This window comes from Salvelinus alpinus, chromosome 34, assembly GCF_045679555.1.
Source record: "Salvelinus alpinus chromosome 34, SLU_Salpinus.1, whole genome shotgun sequence".
NCBI classification, from domain to species: Eukaryota; Metazoa; Chordata; class Actinopteri; order Salmoniformes; family Salmonidae; genus Salvelinus; species Salvelinus alpinus.
Genome location: NC_092119.1, coordinates 25,416,629 through 25,440,317, shown reverse-complemented (window position 1 = coordinate 25,440,317; position 23,689 = coordinate 25,416,629). Strand labels below are relative to the sequence as shown.

Here is a 23,689-nt window from a genome sequence, read left to right as displayed (position 1 = left end):
GCTGTAGACCACACTATCCACATAGAGAGTTTTCATCTATATTCTTCGTAGCTGTCTATTTACCACCACAAACCGATGCTGGCACTAAGACCGCACCCAATGAGCTGCATATGGCCATAAGCAAACAGGAAAACGCTTATCCAGAGGCGGCACTCGTAGTGGTCGGGAACTTTAATGCATGGAAACTTAAATCCGTTTTACCTAATTTCTACCATTATGTTAAATGTGCAACCAGAGCGGAAAGAAACTCTAGACCACCTTTACTCCACACACAGAGACGCATACAAAGCTCTCCCTCGCCCTCCATTTGTAAAATCTGACAATAATTCTATCCTCCTGATTCCTGTTTACCAGCAAAAATTAAAGCAGGACGCACCAGTGACTTGGTCAATAAAAAATAAGTTTCATATGAAGCAGATGCTAAGCTACAGGACTGTTTTGCTAGCACAGATTGGAATATGTTCCATGATTCTTCCGATGGCATTGAGGAGTACACCACATCAGTCACTGGCTTCATCAATAAGCGCATCGATGACGTCGTCCCCATAGTGACGAGCCTCAACTCATCCCTGGCATGTCCAACATCATCTGAAAGCGACGTATGTTTGTGTTGAACGCTGAATGAGAGAACTCGGTTTATTGTTTTTGTAAAATTGACAGTGTTTTTATATACTTTTATTTTATTTTGGATTCTGCGACTCTGTTGGGCTTAGTTGCTTTGAGCGCTGCTGTCTGTCCTGGGATCCCTCCAGATTCTGCAGAGGGGGAGACACACGGAAGCCCAGCTAGCCTAGCTGGCTCGGCGGTCTCTAATGGAGGTCGCTCTCAAATGGAGGTCTATTGAACGTTTCCAGCGCTGCAGGAGCTGTGTTTACTTTGCTTTGTTCCAAGACAATGTGGACCACGCTGACTTTCAAGATAGCAACTACTAGTGGGCGAAGGACTAGTGGGTGAGGTGGCTACTCTTAGCAAGCAAGTAGCAAACCTACACTAGCTACTGAGGAATCCACACCCGCCTACTTTTTATTTTTCTTCCACCCCAGTAGCCGGACGCCGCCGTGTCGGCTCTCCACAGCCGACTGGCCGGTTCTCAGCAGGTTTCCAACCCCGAAGGGGTCTCCTCCTTCCCTGGAGAACGGAGCTGTTCTCGACCCAAAAGGGTCTCATCCTTAATTAATAACTCTACCTACATGTACATATTACCTAAATTACCTAAACTAACCGATTCCCCTGCACATTGACTCTGTACCGGTACCTCCTGTATATAGCCTCGCTATTGTTATTTTACTGCTGCTCTGTAATTATTTGTTAATTTCATTATTATTTAGTTGTATTTTTCTTAAAACTGCATTGTTGTTAAGGGCTAAGTAAGCATTTCACTGTAAGGCGCATGTGACAAATACAATTTGATTTAATTTGAATTGTCTCAAGGCTTCAAAATCGTTTTTTAACCTGTCTCCTCCCCTTCATCTACACTGATTGAAGTGGATTTAACAAGTCATAACTTTACCTGTTCAGTCTAAGTCATGGAAAGAGCAGGTGTTCTTAATGTTTTGTACACTCAGTGTGTATTTTATTAAAATGATAAAGAATAAATGTTTGTATGAAATTATTAATTTGGTACCCTTGTGTGTCCCTGTAGGCGATTTTCCCTTAGATCAGTGACATGAAGAAGGAGGAGGAGGAGCGCCAGCATCAGAAGAACAAGGTGCAGCTGACCATCCCCCAGGACCACCTGGTCAGGAGGCTCTTCCAGAAGTTCAAGCAGCAGAAGGAGCTGCAGCGGAATCAGGGTGCATCCTCTCAGCTTGGCCTGGAGAAGAACCAGCTCCAAGTGGAACACCACTTGCACCCCATCCACCACAGCCTGCAGCTTTCTCACTTCAGCCTGCAGCACTCCCTGCCCCTCAACATCCAGCTACCTGGGCCCCATTCCTCCCTATAGGGGCTCCAGAACGGGGCTCCCCTTCTGGGGAACAGCAGTGTGCTCACCGTGTCCCAGGTCACGGCCCTAAACAGAACAACAGAGAAGTCTTGGAGCTTCAGCCCGGCTCTGTCGTGGGGGAGCCACCTCTGGTCCACCTCAAGGTGAGCAGCAGCCCTGCTCTGGTGAAGCCTCCTGCTGCCAGGGGCTGGGGGCGCATCAAAAACTTGACTGCCACACCTCCAGAGGTCAGGAAGGAGGGACTGAACAATATAGCTAAAGCCGTCTCCAAGGAGATGCTCTCTCAGGAGGGCAGGGGTCAGGAGGAGGACAACCACCTCCGTAAGACAGACTTCTGCGACAGTGTTATCACTAAGAGTGAGCTGCGTATAGACGGGGCCGGGGAGGCATGGGTCCACCTCCAGGAGACACTTCTGCCACACCCGTTCGGGCCCCATCCCAGAGCAAGACCTGCAGGCTGTGCTGCAGGAGCCCTGGTTAGAGCTCAGGGGGGACCTCCAGACTCTGGGGGGCTGCTAAGGGCCCTGGAGACACAGGTGGCACAGATCCTCAAACTGCTGACCTCTACAAAGAGGAGGACGTCTCTACCTCTGGCCGCCACCCCCAAAACCAAACGTCAGGACATCTTCACTGTCTCCAGACCCGTTTCTCCTGACTCAGTGGATGATGATGGACACATCTGAAGAGGATATAACACCACTGTTCCACGTACCTTAACATTTGCAAACAAACTTTTAACTAATGTCCATCATGTCACCTTTCTTGATTGTAAATACTTCTCTATGCATGTCCAGCTGGATTCTGGCTTGTCAAAGAAACTATAACTATTTATTTCTTGCCTGTGTATGATGCAGTTGACTGCATGCAAATGTATTTAAAGAGAACCAAGATTTTATTGATCTACTCTGTCAATACTTAAAACATAACTATATACAATTTCCAATGTTGACATTCAGGGTATGCATAGAGGTAGCACTATTAACCATGAGTTACCAATGGGTTCTGAAACTGCGTTGACACTTGGTGTATTGGGAAATCCATGAGGTTAAGGTTTTTCCCACAGAGAGAAAGTCCAGAAGCTGTAGGCTATACTATTATCTGGCCCTTTCTTGATGATATGAGTGCCCATGCAAGTAAGTGATAACTGATATTAATTATTGAGCAATGTCATGATTTGAAGGCATTAGTCCTTTTTTTTCTCCCAAGCCTTGGTCTGTTCCAATTAGTTGTTGCTACTGATTGATATTTTTTATGATCACCCTATATATCTCCTATCACTGTCTGATTTCCTGTAGAGAAAAATATTATTTCCAGAGGTATTTTAGTGTTAATAAGGTAACAGTTGATTTTCCTCATGTCTATGCATAATTTAGATACATGTTGTGTATTGACTTTATGTTGCCATGATGTCTAAAGAAGGCTTTTTATGTTCATCCTGCAGCATGAACTAGATGTGCAGACTGATTGCACTATGGTAAATAAAGTAGGGAAGTCTGAAAGAGACTGACAGCATGGCTTCTGGGACATAGAGCCCCATCCAGTGACACACAGTCCCACTACACATGACACGAGCCACACAGTTACATGGTGTATCACAAAGCCTGCTCCAACTTCTATTATTGAAGATGAATTTGTTGAGAGCACCTTCACCAGCTTATCTCATTATGTTGTGGGTGCCTGCCTGCCACTTAGCCTCTCCCCAATTCAACTCAACTTCACTGAAGCGCTGGGCTGGCTTCTGTTTAAAACCCACTGTGGCACAGCTATTCCAATAGAGATACATGCCTGGTTTGTGAAGTACCAATGTGGATGTCTTCTGTCCATTTTACGGCCATGTTTATGGTTATGAAGATGTTTTGAATATTGCAAGCGATGCAACCTGTGATTTTCTGGTGAATGTGAACAGATTTATTCTTACTGGCACTCGTAAACTCACAGCAGAGTCATATATACAGTATGTATGGCTCTGGGTCTTAGTCCACTGATGAATACCTGTCTGCTACACAGAGAGCCTGTCCTACTACAATGTAATAATACAGAGATACATTAGGATGCAGTGGTAGCGTTCAGTTAACCTCTACCGCTTCTCTCTCCCGGATCCGGGATCCCCCCATCAAAAAAGCTGACCAGCATAGCCTAGCCTAACGCGACAGGGATATCATATAACATCATTTTCATGAAATCACAAGTCCAATACAGCAAATGAAAGATAAACATCTTGTGAATCCAGCCATCATTTCTGATTTTTAAAATGTTTCACAGCGAAAACACAATATGTATTTCTATTAGCTAACCACAATAGCAAAAGACTCAACCGCATATTTTCACCATTTTTTTACCGCATAGGTAGCTATCACAAAACCGACCAAATAGAGATATAATTAGTCACTAACCAAGAAACAACTTCATCAGATGACAGTCTTATAACATGTTATACAATAAATCTATGTTTTGTTCGAAAATGTGCATATTTGAGGTATAAATCATAGTTTTACATTGCAGCTACCATCAAAAATATCACCAAATCAGACAGAATAATTACAGAGAGCAACGTGAAATACCTAAATACTCATCATAAAACATTTATGAAAAATACATGGTGTACAGCAAATGAAAGATAAACATCTTGTGAATCCAGCCAATATTTCAGATTTTTTAAGTGTTTTACAGAGAAAACACAATATAGCATTATATTAGCTTACCACAATAGCCAAACACACAGATGCATTTATCAGCAGCAAAAGGTAGCGATCGCAAAAACCAGCAAAAGATATAAAATTAATCACTAACCTTGACCAACTTCATCAGATGACAGTCTTATAACATCATGTTACACAATACACTTATGTTTTGTTCGAAAATGTGCATATTTTGAGCTGCAAACCGTGGTTATACGTTGTGAATATGTAGCATCGATTCACCAAATTATCCGGAGATATTTTGGACAGTCACCTAATCTGACCAAAGAACTCATCATAAACTTTACTAAAAAATACATGTTGGACAGCAAATGAAAGATACACTAGTTATTAATGCAATCGCCGTGTTAGATTTCTAAAAATAACTTTACCATAACAAACAGCTTACGTTATAGCGAGACAGCGCCCGCAAAATGGGCGGAAAATAGGACTAAACATTTTCCACAGAAATACGAAATAACATCATAAATGGTTCCTACTTTTGCTGAGCTTCCATCAGAATCTTGTACAAGGAGTCCTTTGTCCAGAATAAATCGTTGTTTGGTTTTAGAATGTCCTCTTCTCCTGTCGAATTAGCAACCTTAGCTAGCCATGTGGCGCGAACATGTCCAAATTCTCCTGACGCAAAGAAAGGAAAATTCCAAAACTCGCAATAAACTTTGAATAAACTGATACAACTCGGTTGAAAAAAACATACTTTATGATGTTTTTATCACATCTATCAAATAAAATCAGAGCCGGAGATATCTACCATGTATACCGAAAGCTTTTCAGAAGCCAATGTCGATGTCCTTCCCGCGCCTAGGTAGAGAAAGGAAATTGTGGTCACGTCATTCCAAGAGCTCTTGTTCGACCTCAGATCAAGCTAGACACCCCATTCCACCTTCCACTGCCTGTTGACATCTAGTGGAAGGCGTATGCAGTGCATGCAAATCCATAGAAATTAGGCAAATGAATAGGCAGGCCCTGGAACAGAGCATCGTTTTCATATTTTTCACTTCCTGTCTGGAAGTTTGCTGCCAAATGAGTTCTGTTTTACTCACAGATATAATTCAAACAGTTTTTGAAACTTGAGAGTGTTTTCTATCCAATAGTAATAATAATATGCATATTGTACGATCTAGAATAGAGTACGAGGCCGTTTAAATTGGGCACGATCTTTTCCAAAGTGGAAATAGCGCCTCCCTATTGACAAGAAGTTTTAAGGGATCTTTGTGCACATAAGTCATCTATGCTGTAACTTATGCAGTAACACATTTCTTGAAAGTCTCTCAAATTTACTTCTGAAGTTCATAAAGGGATAGAGCGACTGAGAGCAGTGTCTTTATTTGACAATCGACTGTGGTCTGAGTGTGGTCCACAGCAGGAGAGAGAGAAAGAGAGAGCATGTCCAGCCTTCCCTTAATTACAGGGAGAGAACTAATCACGTCTCAGTCTCAGTCACCTGAATGTATTGCTGCATCCTCCATCCCTCTCTCACCTGACACTGCTCTCTCCTCTCTTCTCTCTCTCACAACTCACACTGGTCTCTCGCTTTCTCTCAATCCCTCATATGTCTTCTTCTCTCTCTCTCTTCTCTCTCCTCTCTCTAAAGAACTTCTATTGAAACTCACTGACTGTGTCCTGAGCATACTAACATCTAGCCTCTTTCTCTCTGTTGGTGTGCTAGCTGGATACCTCTCCCTATAGGGACAGGACAGACAGGATTGGGAAGCATTTCTTTACACCTGGACTTTAAGGTCCAATCCTTTTCTACTGGAATATTGATTTCAAATGTTTGGTAAAGCAATGGCATTGATAAGTATCACTGATCATTCACACTATGGTTCATGTATTGTTTTACAATTGCACACCTTGACTGTAGCGTCAGCTAAATAAACTACTGTCTGGGGCTTTCTAGTGTAATTGTCATCTTGAAAATGTGCTCCTCTACAGGAATGGGAATGTATTATTACTGGGATACCTGAAGGATGTCAGAATCACTCATTCAATGTATTCTCTCTTTATATTTTGAAATGACTAAGAAGCCAAAGTTTCACCTCAAAGTTCAATTTATGATACCGTATAGTAGATAAATCGGAACACCCAGAAATTTGATTTGCAAAACTGATACTATCAGTCTGCTATTAGCCCTATCCCCCAACATCTTCACTTTGGCAGATATTCATGTCTCTGATGTGTGATTGGAATACAAATGGCCGGGTACATGGTTCTGATTATGAGCAGGCTGAAATGGTATGAGCAGGCTGAAATGGTAGAGTTTAACCCATTTTAGTACATTAACATAAATTGTTTTTAGGTATTTAAAAAACGTTTTTGTTTTTATGTTGTATTTAGAAATTGAGATAGACCATATATACAAAAGTATGTGGACACCCCTTCAAATTAGTGGATTCTGCTATTTCAGCCACACCCGTTGCTGACAGGTGTATAAAATCGAGCACACAGCCATGCAATCGCCATAGACAAACATTGGCAGTAGAATGGCTCTACTAAAGAGCTCAGTGACTTTCAATGTGGCACTGTCCTAGGATACCACCTTAACAAGTCAGTTTGTAATTTTTTTGCCCTGCTTGAGCTGCCCGGTCAACTGCAAGTGCTGTTATTGTGAAGTGGAAACGTCTAGGAGCAACAACGGCTCAGCCGCAAAGAGATAGGCCACACAAGCTCACAGAATGGGACCGCCGAGTGCTGATGAGAGTAGCATCTAAAAATGATCTGTCCTCGGTTGAAACACTCAGTACCGAGTTCCAAACTGCTTCTGGAAGCAACGTCAGCTCAAGAACTGTTCGTTCAGACAGCCAAATCTGGGTTTGGAGGATGCCAGGAGAACGCTACTTGCCCGAATGCATAGTGCCAACTGTAAGGACTGGTGGCGGAGGAATAATGGTCTCGGACTGTTTTTCATGGTTCGGGCTAGGCCCCTTTCAGTTCCAGTGAAGGGAAATCTTAACACGACAGCATACAATGACATTCTAGATGATTCTATGCTTCCAACTTTGTGGCAACAGTTTGGAGAAGGCCCTTTCCTGTTTCAGCATGACAATGCACAAAGCGAAATCCATACAGAAATGGTTTGTCGAGATCGGTGTGGAAGAACTTGACTGGCTTGCACAGATCCTGACCTCAACCCTATCGAACACCTTTGGGATCAATTGAAACGCCGACTGCGAGCCAGGCCTAATCACCCAACCTTCAGTGCCCGACCTCACTAATGCTCTTGTGGCTGAATGGAAGCAAGTCCCCGCAGCAATGTTCCAACATCTAGTGGAAAGCCTTCCCAGAAGAGTGGAGGCTGTTATAGTAGCAAATGGGGGACCAAGTCCTTATCAATGCCCATGATTTTGGAATCGGATGTTCGCCAATTAAGACTGAGCAGGTTGACAGAAAAATTATTATAGTTAATTTACCATCATTTGTGTATATTGACACCAAGCCAAAGAGAACAGTCGAGAGAAATTAGCTTGTCAAGAGCTACTAAAAATAAAGCTTTATAAACTCATTGACTTGATCACTCCTGGGAGTGTGAAAATGTAAGACGTTATGACTATTCCTATTTTTCGTTGTCGATTTTGGCCACAGAATTCAAACCTTATACCCTTGGTTAAGTGCTCTTAAACTGAGCCGGGTTTCTTCTCTTTGGCATACTCTCGTATAAGGACATTGATTATCAGACTTCTTAGATCGACAAACCAAGACACCAGGATCCCCTTACACTCAATATGGACCACTATAGATTTTCCAGTAAAACCACCAGCTACATTATGTGGTCATTCTTTCACAGCAGTCAGTTAAAGGTGGATTTGGGTTCAGCATGTTGTCTGCTTAGGGTAACAATGTTTATGTTTTTGGTTAGAATTTTCCTTTTGAGTGAAAATCGTACAACTTGTGTGTTTCAGTGGTTTCATCATGAAGGCTCTCAGCAGGTGTGACAGAGGGGTTCACTGTTGTGACTGAGGTCTGAAGGACCAGGTTGTCATCTTCATCATCATCCTTATCATCATCATTATCATCATCTGTACCTTTCTCTCAGTTTCTGCCACCTCTTTTTCCATGGATGTTGCAGTGTGGCACCCTCAGTCCTCATGCCAGGAGCTATTACCAGGTCTGGTCACTGCTCCAAGTTAGGTGTACTGGGTCGAACGTGTTTGCACTATGTATTTTTTAAGTAAGGCAACTTTGTCCGGTTTTACTGATGTCAGGAGTAGTCAAACATGAGCTGAAGTTGGAAGAACAGTTGGTTGCTTTTCCATATTTAACAGATATCTCTTCATTCCCTCTCCGTAACGTCTCCCATCCTAAGATGGTGGAACTCTGTTGACCCCTGAATGTGACATTTTGAATGATCCTGGTGCCACAACATGAAAACCCCAAAAGCATGAATCACAGGGAGATTGTACGATTAATATCTGGGGGGAGGGGGTGATGTTCCAGGCTTGAATATTTTGTGATGAACCATAAGGGAGTATGACACCACTGACACCATAGGGAGTATGTGTGTGTCTGTGTGTGTGTGTGTGTGTGTACCCGTGTGTGTGCGCGCGTGTGTGTGTGCCCGTGTATGTGTCTGTGTGTTTGTGTGCGTGCGTGCGTGCGTCTTTGCACGTGTGACAGAGTGAGCGAGTGTGTGTGTGTGTGTGACAGTGTCTAGGGAGTGCTCCACAGTCTCCCTAACCCCACCTGACAATGAAGATGCCTGAAGCATGAGAGCTCCAACAGCCCTGAAGCACCTTAGTGACAGTTGAGTATGCAGGTATTATATAATACTCCTTGTCATGCATATTCATAACGCTTAGAAAAACACGTTTATATGCTCTTTATGAATGATTTTAAGGTCATTATCAACCACTATGCTCTGAATGTCTTGACAATTCTTTCTTCTCATCTTTTTTACTGAAGAGAGCTGAGTGATCTATATCTAATTTAAATAAAGTATTCAGATTCAGATGACATTATTTATTAACATGTTTCAAGTTTTTCCAAGTTGTATAATGACTTGAAATAGAAAGGGGATTTCCATTCTCTCCATAGAGTAAACGTCCAGCGCTGCTGCTCTCCCTGTCCAGTGCCAGTGATGGTGCTGCAGTCAGACAGAGGTGATGCACTCAGTGGTACTGGTCAGGCACACTCCACAGTCACACCTCAGGGCTACAGGGTAGGTGTACATGGGGTCCACATTGGCTGAGCAGTTAGGCAGCCGCACCGTCACCAGGCGGGTCTCGTTGTAGGTACACACACGCTGGTATGACTCTATGTAGGGAGGGTCCAGGACAGGCTTCTGAGAAGACACACAGAACCAGGGTTAATTTACATTAACATCTGTTCATTTATTTCAACAAGTTCCACAATTATGACTTTATAATAAAGTACTTTATTACTGACTTATTACGTTATTATGTCAGGGGTGGATTTAGTTTTTAGCCATGCTACAGTGATGCATTTTTCTTCAATAATCGTCATAGTTTAGTTACTGTTATATTTTCCACTTGATTAATTTTGTTAACATCTACTGATTTCTAAACACTTCTCTCCAGTCTGACTGGTAGGACTCTCTCCCTCTCTCTGCCCTCACCTCCCAGGTCTCACAGCGTCCCCAGCAGGCGTCGGTGGTGATGTGCAGCCCTCCACAGCCTGGTTTCCTGGCCAGGAAGGTGAACTCCCGGACGGCACAGCCAATGAAGTGGCGCAGGTTGACGGCTGAAGCCTGGCTCAGTGTCTCTGGGTGAAGCCATGACCACAGCCCTGTACAGCACAGCAGCACAGCACACCACCTCCACACAGACACCACACATCACATGGTTATCTCTAATGCCTAACATATTACGCTCTTTCTCTATCTCACTTTTAGCAAAGTCTTCAAATAGTTAGAGTATGGCAAGTTAATGTCATTAGTATTTTTAGACTATATTGTTGGCATTTTAATGAAAACAATCAAATGAAGAAAACAGATTGTTGATGAAACTAAAAACAACAACCAGAACATGAAATATTCCAGAGATCTCAGTGATTCCTGACCCTAACTTCATACAGAGTACTGATCTAACTAAAGTGTTATAACTCACCACTGAGTACCTCTCCTCTGGGTCATCTGGGCTTACAACTGGTCTCACTGCAGTGGTTCTCCACTGGAGAAAACTGCCGCTACTGAACCTCTGAATGAGGAGCTACAGTAACTCCAGTAGCTGTGATGTCTCTGACAGCCGAATCACCTGATAGTGGATCCCAGGGAGGAACTCCCAGCTATTTATCCCAGCATCTCATGTCAATCAGGAGCCATTTAAGGCCTTAGTAACCACCATGTCTCTAGCTCCTGCCAGAGAGTCAGGCTCCTGTCTGATCCCCCTTAGGCCTGTCTACTCTATCTCACCCATCAGCCCCATCAGCCAGGTCACCAATCAACTACAGACCATTAGCCTGATTAGGGATTGAGACTGCTCCTTTTTTCATAGCAATCGACATGGAAGAGGGGAGAAAACCCTCATACCTGTAGATTAGACTCATTTAGCTGATTGACCTCAGGAACTGTTCTTACAGGTGAGAACCTTGCCCTGGAGCGCTAACTTTTACTATTCAGTTCAGTGCAAGTCTGTTATAATTTAGATGTTTTTTTTTCTGCTATCACATTTTCACAGAGCACTTACTGTAGCTCTAACGTGTTTGTTGTGTGGAGCCCATGGAGACAGAGGAATAATTCACGTCTGGTCTGATGTGTGGAGGTCACAGTAGGGGAGATGAGAGCAGGGCTAGAGCGAGAAGAGGGCTGAGTTTATTTGGGTGAGTAAGTACTTCACTCATCATTAAATTACCATTTCCCAAAGCCCTCAGGATACTGGGGATTGAAGCAGAATAACTCAAGTACTTTAGGAGATTAACTTCAACCTCCAACCAATTATAGTTAGATTAGAATAGCAGGAAGGGAGGATGAGTCTGGGATACACTCTTAGAAAAAAGAGCTTCAAAAGGGTTTTCGGCTGTCCCCATAGGAGAACCCTTTTTGGTTCCAGGTAGAACTATTTTGGGTTCCATGTAGAACCCTCTGTGGAAAGGGTTCTACATGGAATTCAAGAGTTCTACCTGGAACCAAAAAGGTTCTACCTAAAACCCAAAAAGTGTTATTCAAAAGGTTATTCTATTGGGAAAGCCAAAGAACCCTTTTAGGTTCTAGATACCACCTTTTTTCCTAGGAGTGTAGGTCTCCACCTGATCTCAGTCATCTAAGCACCCTCCTCCCTTCCTTGATATCACACTCCTAAAGAATTATAAATCTCAAGTCAGGTATTCTAAACTGCGCATCTCTGGCTCTGTTTAGGATGATGATACAGCAACATCTTCTGCCTGCTGGCAATAGTGAATATTCCCATAAAGCAAAGGACATCATCCAACCATGGACGTTAAGTTCATGACACTCTGTAGTTGTTGAATAAAAACGGGCAATTCTCAAAGGAAATACATTGATAGTGGACTGGCTGCCTTAAGACTACTGCTGTTAATAAGTGTTCAAAATTGTATATTTCATGTATTTATTTTCAAAATACTAATCTAATTGTGCAGTGACGCTCCTCATCCAACCTGACAGGTGTGCCAAGCTTGAAGCCTCATACCCAAGAAGATTCTAAGCTGTAATCGCTGCCAAAGGTGCTTAAACAAAGTACTGAGTACCGGGTATGCATACTTATGGAAATGTGATATTTCTGTTTTTAATTTTCATACATTTGCAAACATTTCTGAAATCTGTTTTTGCTTTGTCATTATGGGGTATTGTGCGTAGATTGATGAAGGAAAAAAACGATTTAATCCATTTTAGAATAAGGCTGTAACGTAACAAAATGTGGAAAACGTGAAGGGGTCTGAATACTTTCCGAATACACTGTACATCCAATCGGGTTTGAAATGTGTCTGATATTTGAACTTTTGTGTGAGCAGTTTTACAATGTCATTGTCATGCCAGAACACTACAAAAATGGTTCTGGTAAGAGAAACCATATTACTATTGCTTGAATTATTAATATCTCTATCTTTGTCAAAGAGTGCCATACTGTTCACATGGTCATATTGTATAATTGTGTGTAACCTCAAATTAAACCTTGGGATGACATCATGGGGGTCCTGGACACGTCTCTGGGTGACCTGCAGGCTAGTCTGAGCAAGCTGGTGGTCAGGTTGTTGGGCTGCAGAAAACACCCTGCAGACATCAGCCCTGTAGCCATGCCTTGCAGGTGGAGGTGTCACAATACAGAGGCGGATGCAAGATGCAAGCAACGATGGTTTAATGAAACAGTTTACAACATCAACAGGACAGACAGATTATACTCAGACGTAATCCAACCCAGGGCCTAGGGCGCATCCTCTGATGATAGCGTGCTGAGAAATCCAAGGGAGTGTGTCCGGCTGGGTAGGAAGGAGCACAGCAGATAATCCACACAAGGGCGGCGAGAGAATGAGCACTGACACACGACACAACCTCAGGGAAGAAACAACGATCTGACAACAAGAAACACAGGTTACAGAACCTATAAAGGGGAAGATAATTAATTCCAGCTGGCGCAGACAATCAGGCCAAGATAGGGAACCACGCCCACACAAACACAGGAGAGAGAGAGAGAGAGAGAGAGAGAGAGAGAAAAGAGAGAGTGAGGCAGTGGATTCATGAACCGTGACAATACCCCCCCCCTAGGAACGCCTCTTGGCGTTCCCAGACAAATTTACCTGTCGATTGAAATCATCGATAAGGGAGTGATCCAGAATGTCCCTAGCGGGTACCCAACTTCTCTCCTCCGGACCGTAACCCTCCCAGTCTACCAGGTACTGGAATCCGCGTCCCCTCCTTCTCGAGTTCAAAATCCGATTGACAGAAAAGGTGGTCTCCCCATCAACAAGTCGTGGCGGCGGGGGAACCGGGACCGGCGGGTTAATGCGTGCCTGAAACACCGGTTTTATCTTGGACACATGGAAGGTAGGATGAACTCTTCTATACGCCGGAGGAAGCTTGAGCCGAACCGCCACCGGACTAATGATCCTGGTGACCTTGAACGGCCCGATAGATTTGGGGGCAAGCTTGTTAGAAACGGATCGGAGTGGAATGTTCTTCGTGGAAAGCCACACTCTTTGTCCAACGACGTATACCGGAGGCTTCGACCGGTGGCGATCGGCCTTAGCCTTGGTGCGCGCCCCCACCCGGAGGAGAGTCTCACGGGCTCTGCTCCATACGTGACGGCACCTCTGGATGAAAGCGTGAGCGGAGGGAACAGTGACCTCGGACTCTGTACTGGGAAAGATAGGTGGCTGGTAACCTAAACTACACTCAAACGGAGAGAGACCCGTGGCTGCCACTGGCAACGAATTGTGAGCGTACTCAACCATAGAGAGTTGTTGACTCCAGGAAGAGGGGTTCTTAGAAACCAAACATCGCAACACTCTGTCCAAATCTTGGTTGGCCCTCTCCGTTTGACCGTTGCTCTGGGGATGAAACCCTGAAGAAAGACTGACACTTGCTCCCAGTAACCTACAAAACTCCTGCCAAAACTTGGACACAAATTGGGGCCCCCGGTCAGAAACTACGTCCATCGGCAGGCCATGTAAGCGAAAGACATGATCCACGACCGTTACCGCTGTTTCCTTGGCAGATGGTAATTTAGGCAAGGGAATAAAATGAGCCGCCTTCGAGAACCGGTCCACCACGGTCAAAACAACCGTCTTGCCCTGGGAGGGCGGGAGACCGGTAACAAAATCTAGCGCGATGTGGGACCAGGGTCTCGAAGGGACCGACAGCGGTTGGAGTAACCCATCTGGGGGTCGATTAGAACTCTTCCCAGTGGCACAAACCGAGCAAGCCAAGACAAAACTGTGAATGTCACGAGCCATCAGCGGCCACCAAAAGCGTTGCTTCACTAAAAAGCTAGTACGGCTGACTCCTGGATGACACGCTACGTTGGAGCAATGCCCCCACCGAATAACATCGGACCGACACCCCTCCGGCACAAACAACCGATTAGGTGGGCAACCGGGCGGAGGCTCTACTCCTTCTAAGGCCGTTTTGACCCTCGATTCAACCTCCCATGTGAGAGTGGAGACCACTAGGGTCCCGGGTAGGATGCACTCGGGAGTGGATGGACGTTCGGAATGGTCAAAAATGCGAGAAAGGGAATCGGGTTTGACATTCTTGGAACCCGGGCGATACGAGAGCGAGAAGTCAAAACGTCCGAAAAAGAGTGCCCACCGCGCCTGCCTGGAGTTGAGTCGCTTGGCGGTTCTGATATATTCCAAATTCTTGTGATCGGTCCAAACTATAAAAGGTACCCCCGAACCCTCTAACCAATGGCGCCACTCCTCCAGTGCTAACTTCACTGCCAACAACTCTCTGTTGCCAATGTCGTAGTTGCGTTCCGCAGGTGATAACCGATGGGAAAGGAACGCGCAAGGGTGCATCTTGTCGTCCGAAGAGGAACGTTGGGAAAGTACCGCACCTACCCCCACCTCTGAAGCGTCCACCTCCACCACGAACTGACGCGAGGGATCGGGAGCTATGAGGATGGGAGCCGAAACAAAGCGGCTCTTGAGTTTGGTGAATGCAGCCTCGGCTGCATCGGACCACCTGAACGTCACTCTGGGGGAGGTTAAGGCGGTAAGAGAAGCGACTATCTGGCTAAAGTTGCGAACAAAACGCCGGTAGAAATTGGCAAATCCCAGAAACCTCTGTAGGGCCTTACGGGAATCTGGGCTTGGCCAATCCACCACAGCCTTAACCTTGTCAGGATCCATGTGAATACCTTCAGTCGAGACGATGTAACCTAGGAATGGAACGGATTGTGCCTGGAAAATGCATTTTTCCGCCTTGACAAAAAGTCCATTCTCCAACAACCTCTGAAGCACTCGTCTGACGTGCTGAACGTGTTCCTGGAGAGAAGAAGAAAAAATCAGTATGTCATCCAGGTAAACATATATGAACTGATCAATCATATCTCTCAGCACGTCATTGACGAGTGCCTGGAAAACCGCTGGGGAGTTGGATAACCCAAAAGGCATGACCAAATACTCGAAGTGCCCTCTGGGGGTGTTAAACGCGGTCTTCCATTCGTCCCCCCTCCTTATGCGAACCAAATGATAAGCATTACGTAAATCCAACTTAGTGAACACGGATGCTCCCTGTAACCTTTCAAAGGCTGAGGACATCAACGGTAAGGGATAGGTATTCTTCACTGTGATGTTATTCAACCCACGGTAATCAATGCAAGGACGCAGAGATCCGTCCTTCTTCCCCACAAAGAAGAACCCCGCCCCCGCTGGAGAAGAGGAAGGACGAATGAATCCAGATGCCAGAGAATCAGAGATGTATCTCTCCATAGCCTCTCTCTCAGGAACAGAGAGTGAATATAACTTGCCTTTAGGCGGAGACTCACCTGTCAATAATTCTATTGCACAGTCATAGGGACGATGCGGAGGAAGAGAAGCAGCACGGGACTTACTGAACACCTCCTTCAGGTCGAGGTATTCAACGGGCACGTTAGACAAATCCACTGCCTCCTCTAGAAACACAGAATCAGACACAGATGAACAAGCAGACACTAAACAGGACTCAAGACACTTGTTACTCCACATGGATATAGAGTTATGACCCCAGTCAACTCTGGGGTTGTGTTGGGTGAGCCAAGGGTGGCCGAGAACTACTTGTGCAAGGGGTGAGTCCATGAGTAGAAATGATAGTGTCTCAGTGTGATTGCCAGAAGTGATGAGTGTGATAGGTTCAGTGGTGTGAGAAATGTTGGGGAGTTCTTGACCATTGAGAGCGTTGACGGCTATCTTGTGCGTGAGTGAGGTGACAGGAATCTGGAGTTTGTGAGCGAGCTTGAAGTCCATGAAATTACCCTCTGCTCCTGAGTCCAGTAAAGCTTGGGTGTCGTGCGTGTGGGTGGCCCATCTTAGTCTTACCGGGAGGAGAGTAGATGATGAGGTCTTCTCTGTGGTGACACCACCCGATAGTAGCCTCATACTTACTACCGGGCCTGATCTTTTACCGGACAGGAGTGGATAAAGTGGCCCGCTCTACCACAGTAGAGACAAAGTCCTTGGGATCTCCGCCTCTCCCTCTCCTCCCGGGAGAGGCGAGCTCTCCCCACCTGCATGGGTTCGTGAGCGGAGGCTGAACTGGCCGTGTTCCCGCTGCTGGCATGCCAACCCTCCGTGTCGTTATACGGTCTGTTAGGGCATGCTCGGCGGCCAATACGACTCAGACGAGCGTCGACCCTCAATGCTAGTTCCACTAGTCCATTTAAACTCCTGGGAAGGTCCAGAACATAAATCTCCTTCTGGATCCGGTCCTCCAGCCCATGCAGGAACATGTCCCACTGCGCCTCCTCGTTCCACTGACATTCTGCGGCCAGAGTGCGGAAGTGAATGGAGTATTCCGATACTGAACGGTCTCCTTGGCGAAGGTCAGCGAGTAGTCTGGCCGCCTCCCTACCCGCCACGGCCCGATCGAAGACCCTTCTCATCTCCTCGGAGAGTGTCTGGAAAGAGGTGCAGCATGGGTCCTGGTTCGCCCACACCGCCGATCCCCAAAGGGCCGCTTTGCCTGATAGCAGGGTGAGTACGAATGCTACCTTAGACTGTTCACGGTTGAAGGTCCGTGGCTGCAACGAGAAATGCATGGAACATCTCGTCAGAAAAGCTCTGCAATAGTCAGGATCACCTGAATAACCCTCTGGTGTCGGTAGCCGTGGCTCTAGCTGGGAATCCGGCTCTGGCGGGGCGGGTTGAACTGCCGGTGTAGGTGGCGCAGCGAGACCCCCCAGATGTTGTAATTGTTGGGTCAGCTGGGATACCTGCGTCGCAATGGCTTGTACTGCCCGACCTGTGCTGGAGATGTTCTCCTCTTGTTGATCCATTCTCGTGATACTGCGGGAAATGAATTCGGTCAGACTCGTTGAACTCGCTGCATCCATGGAAGGTCAGATCGTTCTGTCACAATACAGAGGCGGATGCAAGATGCAAGCAACGATGGTTTAATGAAACAGTTTACAACATCAACAGGACAGACAGATTATACTCAGACGTAATCCAACCCAGGGCCTAGGGCGCATCCTCTGATGATAGCGTGCTGAGAAATCCAAGGGAGTGTGTCCGGCTGGGTAGGAAGGAGCACAGCAGATAATCCACACAAGGGCGGCGAGAGAATGAGCACTGACACACGACACAACCTCAGGGAAGAAACAACGATCTGACAACAAGAAACACAGGTTACAGAACCTATAAAGGGGAAGATAATTAATTCCAGCTGGCGCAGACAATCAGGCCAAGATAGGGAACCACGCCCACACAAACACAGGAGAGAGAGAGAGAGAGAGAGAGAGAGAGAGAGAGAAAAGAGAGAGTGAGGCAGTGGATTCATGAACCGTGACAGGAGGAGGCCGAGGTGCGAGCCAGGCCAAAATTAACAGCAACCCAATAGCAACACACAACACACCAGAAAACCACAACAGCAACCCACAACATACCCCACAATATAATGTCCTTCCTCAGAGAAATACAGGTTAATATTTAAGTTTCAATTTAGTCAAGTCTGTCTTATTGAGTCAGTTCATCATTATAACCAGAGTGAACATGCCCCTGAGTGTGTGTTTTGTGCGTTTTGGTTCCAGTAGTGCAGACAGGATGCAGGAGGAGTGGAGCACACTCGGAGTGAGCTGCAGAGAAGACCCTGCACCGTTTCAATGGCCATGCCAGGGAAACCAGCAGCCTTCTCTTAGAGAAATCCTCGCTTCAGTATCAAATGGAGACCATAGGAAAGGCTATGGGCTCACCCTAGTCCCCCTAAGTCCAGTGGGACAGCAAGAGAGCCCAGGAGCTGATGATGGTGAGCAGAAGTACCTCAACATGCAGAAGGGCTCAGAGGCTCTGACCCACAGCTCCCAGTGGGAAAAAGAAGATGAACCAGATAGAACAAGGGCTATAGGAGGAAGGTGGCCCTGCACCCTGAGGAGGTCCATCGGCAGATCAAAGACCTAAAGAAGCTACAGTGGGAAATGGCCGCCAAGCAGGCTCAGCAGGAGGCCCTGGTAGGGGGGAGGACTTCTCCCAGAGCTGGACGAGGCTGACGAGGTCCCCATGGTGTACTCCTCCCTGGTCAGCCTGGAGAGTCTGTCCAGGTCCACCACAGAGAACTAGCCAGGGCTGTGAGGGAGATGGATTCAGGCCTGCAGACCAGAGAGAGATGCCAGAGCAGATAGCTGACCTGGACTGGGTGGTGAGTCATTTCCATAGAGAGGCCTCCAGCAGAGGAAAGAGGGGGAGGCAAAAGTTCTGAAGACCTGGATCGTTGGGTCAGACAGATTCAGGAGACCCTGGGAGAGGCGTAGAAACAGGCTGCTGTGTCCAAGGCTCTTTTCATGAGGAGCAGAGACCTCGCCTCAGAGCTCAGCATCACAGAGAACTGCCTCCTTAATGACAAGTTCACAAACCTCCAGGAGAAATCAAGAGCATCATCAGCTATGAGAAATCCAACAAGCAGAAACTGGAGGAACTCCTTCAGACTCAGAATGCATCCAAGCAGAAGGTGACCATGGTCGAGAAGAGCCGGAGACAGATACTGGTGGACCTTAATAGACACAGGTTCTTGGTCACCAGGGATTCCCTGAGCACTGTAGAGCTGTTCAAACACATAATCATGGAGCACAAGTGCCAGCTGGACCAGCTTTAGCCCTGCATCCTCGAGGGGAAGCGACAAGAGCTGCTGTGAACAGGCTGGATGTGAAGTCCAAAGAACATAAGGTACCTAACCTTCAGGCAGTGTGTGGAGGACCTGAGGGAGAATGTGGAGGAGTAGGTTCTCCAGACCAAGGAGGAGAACAAGGGGAAGGAGGAGAGGTACAAGGCCTGTCAGGTCATCCTCACCCAGCTCCCTCTGATGAGCTCCAAAAACATCTATCAGGACCTTTACCCATCCCAGCTGACCGCCAAGTGCCAGAGGCTCAAGAATAACCTGGAGAGCCTCCACACCTGGGAAATGACTGTGATCAACAACAGATCCTGGAGTGGGGCCTGCTTAAGAAGGTACACCTCCCCTTAGAGCAGAGGGCTGTGCTGGCCTTCCTCAGGGACCTCCAGAGGGTGCTGCAGCAGCCATGCCAAGTGGAGCCCACAGAGGATGCCGTCCGGAGAACAAGAAAGGAACTTGGCTGAAAGGTGGATCCCAGGAGTATATTGACCTAATGGACTTGAAAAATGCAATACAGAACGAATGTGACTTACGAATGTCAAGTTGGCTTGTTTTTGGTTGATTGTTTGTCAAAACCATATTAAATGCACAATCTACTAGTTTAAAAGGTCATTTAAAAGGACTCTTTGAGAGACGACACTGGAGATGCGAGTGGTGCTGTGAGGTTCCTCCAGGAGGCTGAGGCCTTTGCTTTTTCCCTCTCTGGGCCCAGTCAGAGGTTGTCCTGAGAGGCTGAGGGTTATTCAGCAGGCCCTGGCCTCCATGGAGGAGCAGCTCCAGTCCCATATCAGCCAGCCCTTTGCCCCCCGGCATGGCTACCTCTGTCCCCAGATGGGTCCAAATGAACCTTAGTAACAATGGTGAATTTTTTTTAATTTTTATTTCACCTTTATTTAACCAGGTAGGCAAGTTGAGAACAAGTTCTCATTTACAATTGCGACCTGGCCAAGATAAAGCAAAACATTTCGACACATACAACAACACAGAGTTACACATGGAGTAAAACAAACATACAGTCAATAATACAGTAGAAACATAAGTCTATATACAATGTGAGCAAATGAGGTGAGATAAGGGAGGTAAAGGCAAAAAAAAGGCCATGGTGGCGAAGTAAATACAATATAGCAAGTAAAACACTGGAATGGTAGATTTGCAGTGGAAGAATGTGCAAAGTAGAAATAGAAATAATGGGGTGCAAAGGAGCAAAATAAATAAATACAGTATGGGGAGAGGTAGTTGTTTGGGCAAAAATTTTCGAACAAAACATAAATGTATTGTATAACATGATGTTATAAGACTGTCATCTGATGAAGTTGTCCAACGGTTAGTGATTAATTTTATCTCTATTTGTGGGTTTTGTGAAAGCTACCTTTGCGGTGGAAACATGGCGTTGTGTGTTTGGCTATTGTGTTTTCGCCGTAAAACATTTAAAAAATTGGAAATGATGTCTGGATTCAGAAGATGTTTATCTTTCATTTGCTGTATTGGACTTGTTAATGTGTGGAAGTTAAATATTTTTGAATTTCGCGCGCTAGCGGAACCCCGGGGCGAGAAAGTCTAACTGGAGAAGAAGCTGATCAAAAGCCTATTCAAATCTTTACGAGACACCGGGGCGGCGCAGTCAGTTATTGTTACTGATGCTTTTCCCTGGTCTCCTGAAACGTATTGTGGCTCGCATGTCATATTACAGGGGATAGAGACAAATGTACCTGTACCATTACACCGGGTCCACTTAGTGTCAGACTTGGTATCAGGACATTTCCGTGTTGGTGTAGTGTCTACACTGCCAGTAAAAGGAGTCACATTGCTACTAGGGAATGATATTGCTGGTGGTAACGTCACTCCTGTGTTAGAGGTAGTAGACAACACAGAAATCAGAACTACAGATGAGAAATTGGTTCAAGCATTTCCCCATGTTTTTCCTGCTTGTGTTAACTTCTCTGCGCTACGAATCCCGTTAGCGGGATCACTTTCCTAAACAACCGCTAGAATTGCAGGACGCCAAATGCAAAAATATTACTAAAAATATTTATCATGCCATCACAAGTGAAATATACCAAAACACAGCTTAGCTTGTTGTTAATCCACCTATCGTGTCAGATTTTGAAAATATACTTTACAGCGAAAGAAATCCAAGCTTTTCTGAGTGTAGCAATCAATGCTACAACAGCTAGCCCCAAATTAGCATGGTCAGAAAAGCAATAAAATTAATCGCTTACCTTAGATAATCGGATGTTAGCACTCACGAGACTCCTAGTTACACAACAAATGTTATTTTTGTTCGATAAATATTACTTTTATCACAAAAAAAACGTAATTTGGGTTGCGCGTTATGTTCAGAAAACCAAAGCCGTGTTCCGTTCGACAAATTCCAAAAAGTATCCGTAAAGGTCGTAGAAACATGTCAAATGTTTTTTATAATCAATCCTCAGGTTGTTTTTAACAAACATAATCGATAATATTTCAACCGGACCATAACCTATTCATTAAGAGACCAAAAGGAAAATGGAGAGCTCCTCTCACGCGCAGGAACTATTCGGAGGACACCTGACTACTTTTGAAAAATCTCGTTCATTTTTCAAAATAAAAGCCTGAAACTGTCTAAAGCCTGGTCACAGCCTGAGGAAGCCATTGGAAAAGGAATCTGGTTGATACCCCTTTAAATGGAAGAAAGACGGTCCAGATTAAAAAAAATATATATCACTTCCGGGTTAGATTTTCTCAGGTTTTTGTCTGCAGAATACGTTTTGTTATATTCAGACAATATTTTGACAGTTTTGGAAACTTTGGAGTGTTTTCTATCCTAATCTGTAAATTGTATGCATATTCTACGATCTGGGCCAGAGAAAATGTCCGTTTACCTTGGGAACATTATTTTAAGAAAAAAATTAATTCTGACCCCTAGCGCTAAGAGGTTTTAACAAGAAATTTGTGGAGTGGTTGAAAAACAAGTTTTAATGACTCCAACCTAAGTGTATGTAAACTTTTGACTTCAACTGTAACTGGAATATAATCAACACAGTATCACAGGTGACATTGCAAAGTTCACACAATAAATAGGCTGCGCAGCCTCTGTTTTATTGGATCCCGTCCAGGATATCGCCCAAACTAATTGTACCGAACACACACAGGCCTATAGATGTAAGAGAGAATACACTATTCAGCATGTGTCAAAAGGTGATTGATGAGGTATTTTATGTGTCACATGGTTATGCCCATATATGTACATCCTGTCCGGAAGCTTTCACGCTATCGAGTGAGTGTTTATGTATCCTGATAGTGCAGCTGTTCCTTTGAAGTAAAGCCTGTGTTTGCACTAAAGCTGTCCTGGTGATTGATGTGTAGTGACCTCGTTGAACTGTGGAATGTGTTTGAACATTTGAAAGAGTAGGCAATGTTGTAGTGAATTTATGGCTCTGCTGTTTAGGGATCTTGTATATGAAACAGTAGTTTCTGGGGTAGGTCAGCCGAAGTATAAGTAAGATCTACGAGCGCCAAGAAACCTCAAGAGAGCTAATCCACAGAACACTCTAAAGAAGAAAGAAATAAAACATGGCTCCTAGACCAATTGTTGGTGTATTGTGTCCTTCGTGTCATGAACACAATGACAAAACCATGGAAGCCATTTTTTGTTATGCCTCTGTTTTAAAACCTCTTAGGGATCCCTTAAACTCAAATCCCGTTACCGGGATAGATTTGACAACATCCGGTGAAATTGCAGAGCGCCAAATTCAAACTACAGAAATATAAATATTTAACATTCATATAAATACAAGTGTAATACATCAAAATAAAGCTTCATTTCTTGTTAATCCAGCCGCTGTGTCAGATTTCAAAAAGGCTTTACGGCGAAAGCACTCCATGCGATTATCAGAGGACCAGCGCCCCACATACAAAAACATGAAACCATTTTTCAACCAGGCAGGTGCGACACGAAAGTCAGAAATAGCGATATAATAAATGCCTTACCTTTGAAGATCTTTATCTTTTTGCAATCCCAAATGTCTCAGTGAAACAATGAATGGTCATTTTGTTCGATAAATTCCTTCTTTATATCCCCAAAATGTCCATTTATTTGGCGCGTTTGATTCAGAAATACAGCGGTTCCAACTCACCCAACATGACTACAAAGTATCTAATAAATTACCTGTAAACTTGGTCCAAACATTTCAAACAACGTTTCTAACCTAACCTCAGGTACCCTAAAATGTAAATAATCGATAAAATTTGAGACGGGATACAGAAGAAAAATAACGAGGAGCGTGCTGCTGTTCATGCGCACCAAAATACTTGAGTCTATCTGAGTGACACATGGAAAGAATAGGACTACTTCTT

The 23,689-nt window shown here is 45.0% G+C and overlaps 1 protein-coding gene across 1 annotated transcript; it reads right to left on the bottom strand.

The window, feature by feature from the left end:
* Positions 1 to 9,606: 9,606 nt before the first annotated feature.
* On the bottom strand, positions 9,607 to 10,883 carry LOC139563703 (glycoprotein hormone beta-5-like). Its single transcript, XM_071382566.1, has 3 exons — positions 10,707 to 10,883; positions 10,217 to 10,415; positions 9,607 to 9,922 (listed from the first exon to the last, which is right to left on the bottom strand). Exons 1-3 carry the CDS (start codon positions 10,730 to 10,732, stop codon positions 9,731 to 9,733), a joined length of 417 nt encoding a protein of 138 aa, XP_071238667.1. The 5' UTR covers positions 10,733 to 10,883; the 3' UTR covers positions 9,607 to 9,730.
* Between the last annotated feature and the right edge of the window lie 12,806 nt (positions 10,884 to 23,689).

Excerpts from the sequence above, each read along its gene's own strand:
- LOC139563703 (XM_071382566.1), bottom strand. The coding sequence starts at position 10,732 with ATGACCCAGAGGAGAGGTACTCAGTG. Across the intron at positions 10,416-10,706 it reads CAGAGGAGAGGTACTCAGTG|GTGGTGTGCTGTGCTGCTGT; the intron begins GTGAGTTATAAC and ends GTCTGTGTGGAG. Across the intron at positions 9,923-10,216 it reads GACGCTGTGAGACCTGGGAG|AAGCCTGTCCTGGACCCTCC; the intron begins GTGAGGGCAGAG and ends GTGTCTTCTCAG.